This window comes from Condylura cristata, unplaced genomic scaffold (assembly GCF_000260355.1).
Source record: "Condylura cristata isolate star-nosed mole 26May11 unplaced genomic scaffold, ConCri1.0 scaffold00020, whole genome shotgun sequence".
Classification (NCBI taxonomy): Eukaryota; Metazoa; Chordata; class Mammalia; order Eulipotyphla; family Talpidae; genus Condylura; species Condylura cristata.
Genome location: NW_004567121.1, coordinates 9,582,146 through 9,591,954, shown reverse-complemented (window position 1 = coordinate 9,591,954; position 9,809 = coordinate 9,582,146). Strand labels below are relative to the sequence as shown.

Sequence of the window (9,809 nt, the reverse complement as noted above, 5' to 3'; positions counted from 1 at the left end):
AAAAAATAAGGATTTGAGTATTTTATTGTCTAAAATGGTGTGAAAACCAAAATACAGACTACACATTACAAACCAACACTTCCATATATTGGAACTACTCATTTGGATTTGGTATTTTTGGCACATATTGTTTGATTCAACAATCTGTAATCATTTCAAGTATTACAACTATCTATTGTTTGATTCAGATCATAGTCATATTTACTCCTCAAATGGACTCTCTTCTTCATCTACTGCATCATGTTAGGGTATAAATTAGCATCTTATAATAACTCATGATCGCCTTTTATCATCTGCATAAGGAAAAAAAAAAGTTACGCTAACCATTATTGGTAAGAGACAAACAGATGCTATTTAAAAGTTTCAGTGAGCTAATGGCAATTACCACCTGTTCTGTTTCATCGATTAGTGCTACATATGAAATAGAAATACCATGCAGGCACTAATCTTCACTCCAACAACAGTATTTTAAATTCCTTCAATGAAAATACAAACCAGGTCCTCCCTGGTGGTGCAGCGGTTAAAGCATTGCACTAAGAAGCTTAAGCCACTTCCGCATGAGTTCGATCCCGGCCTGCCCTGGAAGAGATCCACATGGCGCAGCAGACCTCTCCTGACCCGCCCGCTGCTCCCCTCAGCAGTGTACTTCGTCAATCTGCCTATTCTGCTCCCTACTCTGTCCCTGGTGAATCCTCTCACCCTCCGCATCTCTGGCCTGTACCCCAGTTCTGTATGAATAAATAAATAAATCTTAAAAAAAAAAAAAAAGAAAGAAAATACAAACCAAACAGGGCCTTCCTGGTGGCACAGGTGTCTCCAGCCACTGCAGGAATAGTTCGATCCCCACCCAGCCAGGGAGGTGACCCACATGATGCATCAGACATCACCTGTTGCTCCTCTCAGTAGAGTATTCTCATACATCTGCCTATTCTGCTCCCCACTTTGTCTCTGGTGAATCCACTTACCACCCCCCCCAACCCACACACCTCTAGACTACCCACCAGTCTTGTATGCATAAATAAATAAAACTTTTTAAAAATAAAATACATATTACTTACATTAGAATAAAGCAAAAGGTACATAATTTCAGGACTCCCCTGGGTTATGACCAAAGGATTACAGGAGTTCACAAAGGTCTTACCTTCATTCTCTTCTTTACAAATAGGAAGGAGGGGTTGTTAGCTTTATGGTGGGATCTCAGGAAAAGATTCAACCCAGAAATGCTGTATCATTTCCCATTCTTATCAATTCAGAAGTTGTGATAACTCAGAGCTTAAACTTGACTGCAGTTATTATTAACATAATAAAGTGCTTAATCAAGGCATAAAATTGTAAAAGTGCTTTACCTTAAAAAAAAAAAAACCTTCAAATTTGTATAGATTTCTTTTTTAATCCAAGATAAACAAATACCCTAACATCGTCTGAATAATTTAAAGTAGGGCCCTATTGCCTTTTTTCCCTTTTTTAAAAGTTTAAAGAATTGCTTTTCTTAAATAGGTATTTCTTTAAAAACAAAAACAAAAACAAAAACAAAACACAAACTGTGCTGCTAGTGCACTACTGCTATTAATTTTAATTATTTTTACGAGCATAGCAAAAGGTTAGATGTTCTTTTATTTTATTCACTAAAGTAACTCCAGAAGGTTTTGTAAAACTTGTGCTAAATTATTTAAAAGTATATATTTCCATAAAAATGTAATTCAAACTGGTGCCTCAGTTTGAATTACTGTCACTACACATATTTATATCAACATCACAAAAATGCAAAGTATAATCAGTTCCCTGTCTCATAAAACCACATTTAGTGATTCCAACCAAAAAGTTTATTTATTGCAAAGTATTTTATATTAATGACCACCTGTCATTTAATGAAAATAATAAATGCAAATGAGATTAAACAGACTAAATCATCCTCAAAGAGAAAAAATCTTTGAAAAAGAGATAGCAAATCAAGAAACCTCATTAAGTTGTACCAGGAATACTATAGTTTCCTTAAATATATTGCTAAAAAATGAAAAAAGAGTGAAGAAAGAAAACAAGTTTACTTATAAAATTACCATGATAGAATCTAAGCCCTCAACTATAGGTCATATTTATCTGAAGCCTTCTAGAGAATGAGAGAATGTTTTCTAGAGAATGAATCAGAGATCCAACATTAGCTCTAATTAGAATGTAAGACTCCTTTCCTGATGCCAGCACAACCCACTCTCAGTTACCTTTCAGATAAGTATCCCAGGTCATGAGAGTCATGAATAATGGACTTTCTTGCTTTGGGCTCTTATCTACACATTAGTTAGGTGCAGCCATGGATGCTGGCAATAGGGAAGGATAGAGGCAAGTGCTCTAATCAAAAGAATTAAAAACACCCAAAGTGGTATTATACTGTTTCCAGCTCAAGAGAAAAGTTCAGAGATCCCTTTGGCTCAAAGACTGTCTTTAAAACTGTGTTACTGTATGAAATCAGTGGGCTGAGTTGTCATTTGTTTTATCTGTAAGATGAATTTATGAAGTTTTTAAAAAGGCAGTATGGGATTTTACTGATTATTTCCTAACTGTTAAGATCTCAAATACCTGATCATAAAATATAAAATGGCCAAATTACCAAGAACTTCACCACCTCTTTCAACCGTTCCCACCATTTAAAATCTTTCCACAGCAGCACTAAGCTTCTGTTAGTGATACAGGTACCGAGGGTTCCTCTTCAAATAATTATTCCTACAGCTAATCAAGAATATAAATCAGGGAATATACCTGAGAACATCAGAGGGTATAAAAATGAAAAGTAAACTTGTAGATTAATTTTCTGAACTGTTTTCTGTATCCTATGCTGATGGAATATAAGTCCACTGTACCAGAGAAGATATGTAGTTATTTACATTATTAATTATCATCTATAAGTTTTTAAGGACCAATACATTGAAGTAGAATTTGAAGGTGTGACCAATCAAAATATTCATGTATTCAAACTGTACCTGACACAGTATTTGAAGATCTGGAACATAACAGGTTAACAGATTGAATTAGGTGAGAAAAAGAGATCTAAAGTTAGAGACATCGACTAGTTAGGTGACATTAATATTTCACTTAAACTGCTTGTCAAAGATTATTACCATCATCGAGGATCATGGGATACTACAGTGTGTAACTGCTCTCTGAGAAGGAGTAACATCAGAAAGTTAGGTATCAAGACACTTGCTATTTGGCAAAAGGGAAGAGAACAATAAAACAATGTTCAGGCTACCATTATCACATCAAATGATTACACAAAGATATCCTGAGAGGAAGGTTACCAGGAAACATACTTAAAAGACAACATGGAATCAAGAAGAGTGAACTTTTGGCAGTTCTTTTTAAAATGGATTTGTGCCCCACATTGATAACATATGCAGCCATTAAAGAATTACTGCATGAGATTCTCCATTAGATTCATTATGATTTTAAGATTATTCAAGTACCTGTAAAGTAGTGAACTAAGGTTCACACTAACTGGATGTATTATTTTGATCAGAAGCTGTAACTGTAACTTACCAGCCTTTAGATATTTTGACTGGATTTCTCATGGAGTCCTTGCTATAAGTCATAAAAGTCATAGTTTATTAGTCAAAATAAACAGTCAAAAAGATACACTACATACAATAAGAAAAAAGTATTTGTTTTAAGTACTAATAGCTTTTAAGTGCTTCTGAAATGTTAATTTTCATATTTTTTAAGACTAAGAGCTCAATGATAAGTTATAGAGAATTTTTTTATTATACATTTGAATATTAACACAGGGAAAGAAATATTCATCCTTTCTGTACACATTTGATCCTAATTTAAAAAACTGATTCTTTTACAAATCAGAGACTTAGGGTTCATTAAAATAAAGATAAGGACACTATTTGAAAAATACTACACGGTTCATACATTCTTGGAATTTCTTTATTAAAGTTTCAGATTTCCACCTGGCTTTCCATATTTAACTTCATTTTTTTCCTGTAGACCCAAAGGGAAACTCAGTATCTACCTACAAGTAGCAACTATATTTCCAATTTGAGCTGAGTCTGTATGGACCTTAACTATATCTCCAACACTGCTTTTATCAAGCAGCAAAGGCCTATTAGAGACTGACTCACTCCACCTATTTTTAGTCACAGAATTCCAAAGGACTTGCCCTCTGTTGGACCCCACCTCCCGTTGTCCATCATGACAGTAATGCTTTCAGAACCTTCCAAAGTTGGTGCCCACACTCTCATCATAGCTTAATTGATTCCCTTCATATTGCTCTCTGATTCTAGATTCAGATCAAGCAATTTTGAAACCAATGGGGCAGTATCTCATCAATCTAAGATTCTGAGATTTAAAATTCATGAACTATTTAAATACCTATCTGGTAATAAAAAGTAAAAATATTATAATATCAATAGAACTGACTATGATTGCTTCATAGGCTTAAAGCTACCCTCTGTGTTGAAAGCTGAATGAAGCTTAAATGTTTTATTTGATACTAAATGACTCAGGGACAGGACACACACTTTCTTTCTTTATAGATGGTGCCACAGAACGGCCCCTCCCCATCTCCTGATTAGTATTCTAAATGTGACTTATCTCAATACTGACCTAATTTTTTTCAATTGAACATATATCCTTGGGTTTAGGTCTGTTCATGCCTTTGCAGATTAGAAATGGAGCTTTTTTTTTTAGCCAAAAAGAGTACCAATGAACTGTAAAAAAAAAAAAAAGAGCAGCAAAATTATTCCCTTTCCATACTCTTTAAGACAATTTTCTCCCCTGAATTTACTAGTGAATATCAAATTTGTCAGAAAAGTGACTGAATGAAAACTTTTTCTTTTATAAACATATTCAACTTCAAATAAAATAATAGATTCAAGCCCACTGTTGTCATTTGCTGTGAAGTTTTATGCTTTCCATTCTAAGTTCTTAGCCCACAATAAACACAGAATATAGGTGAAAATATGCCGTATTTAGCACTAGAAGCAGCATCATAGTTCATTATCAGAATGAAGCAGAAAATGGTTTAGTACCTGAATATCACAACATAAAATGTTCTGGTAATGGAACTGCAATAGAGTAATGAGGTTTACAATATATTTTTACCAGGAAGCCCAGTTGTAAACATTCACATTAAACTATTGTCCCCAAAATCTAACTAACCACACAAACAATAATCTATTTTGTGACTATTAAATCATGAAGAATTTGTACTCCATGGCGCCTTGTCTTGGTGGTTTTCAGAGTAAGACATGAGCCATATTAAGTAGCTCCAATGATTTCTCCATCTTGAATAACTGCCAGTTCTGGAACTTCATTCATCCTCAAGACATCTGCATATAGCAAGTAATTATGTAAGCTTTTGGGAAGTGGCAACTGGCAGATAAAATTGTCAGATCGTAGTTGTTCTGGCTTTAGACTAGACCGAATTTCCAAACGGCAAAGGTGGGTCAGGGATGGAACAGATGCTGGTGAAACAAAAAAGGAATACAAAAATGTTTTAAGTAGAAAGATATAATAATACAATTAAAGAAATTCCCTCCCCCCCCCTCAATGTGGTAAAAGATGAGTCATTATGTTGCTTAGACTTACTTTGAAAAATTATTTAGACTAGGATGACGACCAACTGTTGGTTACATAATCTAAATCAGTGCCCAAGGTTACATAAAACTAAATGTTCAAATTCTAAAGATCCAACAATATCAGTTGAGAAATGCATGAAGTAGAAATGATAGAAGCTCACAAGAGCAAATGCTGCATTCCTCTCAGCATTTTTTATTGCAAATGATCTTCAGATCTACCAGATCAAATGAGTAAATATGTAATTAGAGTTATCCTTTTTTTTAATCCATCACATAGAATAGAATTTTAAAACTGGCACAGAGACAAGAGGCACATTTATTGAGTACCTAATATGCCATATGTGGTCTTTGCACATTCATTATATAGGCTTCATTAATCCTATGAGGTATATATTATATTCTTATAGAGATAAGAAAGTAGTGTTTTAAGTTAACTTTCCAAAGGTTATATATACATCTAGTAAGTGTTAGAGCCAGGACTCAAACTCAGGTATAAGTGACCCAAAATGTGTGAATGTGCAAGCACAGTCACTACAACCCCTGCTGCCAAAAGCTAACTACCAAATAAAGGAGCACCCACATTTACTTAACTAAGAACCATATAACAAAAGTTTCATTTTTCAAAATAAAAAGTATTAACTAAAGAAGTTACATCTCTGGAAACTTAAAAATAATACTTCTATGTAAATCAAATTATTATTCTATTAATTCCTGGGAAATTTAATAATAGTAAATAGATCAGGATCATAGCAGCATAGACAAGTACTACAAAGAACACAGTTGAAACCAGAGCAGCTCATCTGACTCCAACTCTAGGTTTCTTTAAATGGTAATATCAACAGGGCCTGAGTAAACTAATTTTCTAATATCTTCAACATCTTCCAAATCACTGAAGTAAAAAATCTATCACCTTACATTTTAAGAGTAATGGTTTTATTTTAGTTCAGTTTATTCAGAGTTTGAGAAATTTTTCAAATCACAGTGCTTCAAAACACCAAATAAGAAAGTGATCTGATTTTGTACCTAAAATGTTAGTCTAAGAAAAGATGAGCATTTTCTTGAACCATTATAAAGAAGACTACAACATCTATAAAATATAGCACATTTATTTTCAGTGCTTTCATACCCACACCTTGTTTAAATAGTACCAATTTCTAGGAACTTTTGTCCATTGTTGGCAGGAATGTAAACTTATACAACTACTTAGAAAAGCAGTATGGAAGTTCCTGGAAATATTAAAAATGGAACTACCATATTATCCAGTAGCCACACTCTGGGTATTTATCCTAATGATATGAATACACTAACTTGAAAAGATATATGGATTCCTATGTTCCTGTACACTGTAACACTATTTACAATAGCCAGGACACGGAGATAAACCTAAGTGCTGAAAAATGGATGAATGGCGTAAGATGTGTCACATAAACACAATATAATACTTTAATCATTAAAAAAGATGAAATCTTGCCATCTGTGCCAATACGGAAGGACCTTGAAAGGATTATACTAATTGAAGTATGTCAGAAGGAGAAAGACAAAATGCTACGTGATTTCATTCATTTGTGGAATATAATGAAAACAAAAAAGAAAAAACCCTTATAGGTGATAAGAAAGAGGTAGTCACAGGGGAAGGGGGAAGATAGTGGGAAGAAGGTTAGTGGTAGGTGGTGACAGGATATTTGGTGGTGGGTATGGTGAGAAAATGGACTCTTGGAACCTGTACAAAACTGCTGGAAACTGTTTATGTTTTACCCTGCTATATGAATGAAAAATTCTTCATACTCTCTTCTGGAGAGAAAAAAAAAAAAAAAACCCACAGGTAAAGAAAGCATTCAAGAGATCAGCAGAAACACATACAAAAATGTTGCCCAAACTGCAAACCACACAGTTTTCCAAAGGTATAATAAGCAAGGTCAACTTCAACAAGTAGGCTAATTGAGTTCAACTATTTCATATAAGGAAGTCTTCTTACCCAGTGAAATCAGGAACAGCAATTGATCTTAGTGTCACAGACATACACAAATACAATGCAATTGTGGAAATAAGGGTAACTTACTAAGCACACAATTCAGTTGGGTGGGGCATACATACATGGAGAAGCCAGAGAGAACGCTAGTAGCTGTTCACAGAGTATGCCATGTAAACAGTCAGATGGTATTGACTGAAGAAGTGCAAAACTGGAATGCACTGGGTTAGAGTGAGATTAGTTAAAATAATTTTAACACATATTCAACTGGATTTTAATATGTAGCTTGTCAAACTGAATCTCTTCATTCTGCACATTCTTGTCAACGTAGAGTCTTCTTAAAACACCATGAAGGAAGTATGGTCATACAACACAGATTCCTTACTTGTACCTAGGGAATCCTTTATACTTTTCTAGTTTCTCAGATTTGACAGACAACAATGACTTAAAAATTCCACAGGCTGACTGAGCAGAGTACCCCCAGTTGTCCAAAAGCTCCTATACCACTGATAAGTCTTTCCCGGTCTTTTCATTACACTACTACACAATTTGTTTGCTTATGCTAGTATGTGTCTGGAAGCTTAATTATTTGTGATCATGTCAAAATGGACAAGTACATTTGTTATGGGAAGCTGAAGTGACCTGCCCACACTGACAGTGTCCATCAACAACAGTTGATACTATAATAAATCCAAATGCTGTGACTCTAGGGGCCTTTAAATCCCTAACATTTTTAAATTACTGGAATTACCTAAGTTTCAGAAGGTCTTTCCACTTAATAATTTAAAAAGGAAAGTAATACAAAAGAGAAACAATGGTTTCAATTTTAATCTCACCATTTTGTTTTTATTCCTACAAGCACAACAGATCACTAGCCTGATGAACAATTAGAACTATATTCATAATCAGTGCCATCTTAGTTTAATATGCTAGTGAATACCAAGGGAGTTTTATAATCATAGATGCAATATTTCAAAGCATGCAATATTAGAATGCAAGCTTTAGTGATGCATAGTATTTCCAGATGTGTTGCCACTAGGCTGAGAATAGATCCTGTCATCACTTGAATTTAATATATGAAAAAGCCCAGAAGCTATATGTAAAACATACTTTCATAAAAATCTGTTAGAACCATATTTTAATTTGTTAAATAAATCTCCCAGATTATAATACTGATCATAGACTAGAACAATCATATCTAAAACTATGCATTTTGTTAAGTTGCTTTTCTGACCCAATCATTTTCAATTTGTTAAATCCAACTTATCCCTATTAGTAGACAAGCAAATTTCAACTTTTCATTCTATAAATGACTTCTTAGTTTCGTTGTACATACTAACAGAACAATCAAAATGGGTTACATTTTAAATAAAGTGTTATTAACACCCAAAGCAATGATCAAAATAAACCCTACAATTCCTAATTCATTATGCTCATTAATGTCATCTTTACTACAGTGTAGAATGAAACATTGTGCACACACACTATCAATGTTTTCTACAACCATCACCTCATTTTGTGTATTTTTTCAATAACTTGTTGAATTTTCCATGTTCATCCCACTGTTGGTTTAGGTTGTAATATTTCTTTAAATGGGGGGGGGGAGGAGGGGTTTAGTAATAGCAAATTACACAACCATTACCTTTAGCCTTCCTTCATGCCAGCATCCAGCTGATCTACCTGCCTGAATTGTATTTCTTTGGTTCCATTGCATGGTTTTCCACATTAAGCGTACTCACATTCAATTTCTACACCACCTGCTATAATTTATATTTTAACCATTAATATATTTCTTGACTTTCATCCTCTGTCCCAGTCCTTTAATAATAGATATGGGCTGGAATCAAAAGGTAAAGAAATGAGCAATAGAACAGCAATGAATAGGATGAATCAAAAGAATACTCAGCCTTTCAGTTCTTCCTCTGTACAATGAGGATGAGAAAATAGACATAATGACACCAAAACGCAACAAAAGGTTTTGATGAGATCAAGTTAGAACATATTTACAAAAGCATTTTACAAAATGAAAATATCGTAAGAATCCTAGGAAACCTATCCAAATGTTTTGATTATACACCTAATTAGTGAAGTTTTTGAGTATACAGCCCTGTGTATGTATTTACCTATGCATAAATTATATGAAGACTAGTAAATGAACATTATTTACACTATAAAATATGTAAAATTAAAAGAATCAGATAAAATGAAAAAGACATTTCAAATAACTTCACTTATCTTATTAAAGGTATAAGAATCTTTTTTTTTTT

At 33.8% G+C, this 9,809-nt stretch overlaps 1 protein-coding gene across 4 annotated transcripts in view; it reads right to left on the bottom strand.

The window, feature by feature from the left end:
- Positions 1-3,905: 3,905 nt before the first annotated feature.
- Positions 3,906-9,809, bottom strand: part of LOC105853159 (ankyrin repeat and SOCS box protein 3) — a 102,605-nt gene continuing 96,701 nt past the window's right edge. For all 4 annotated transcript variants that reach the window (XM_004686203.2, XM_012727435.1, XM_012727433.1 and 1 more), the window contains exon 10: positions 3,906-5,459. In XM_004686203.2, coding sequence (XP_004686260.2) covers positions 5,254-5,459 — 206 coding nt within the window. In that variant the 3' untranslated portion in view covers positions 3,906-5,253. The remainder of the gene's footprint in view (positions 5,460-9,809) is intronic.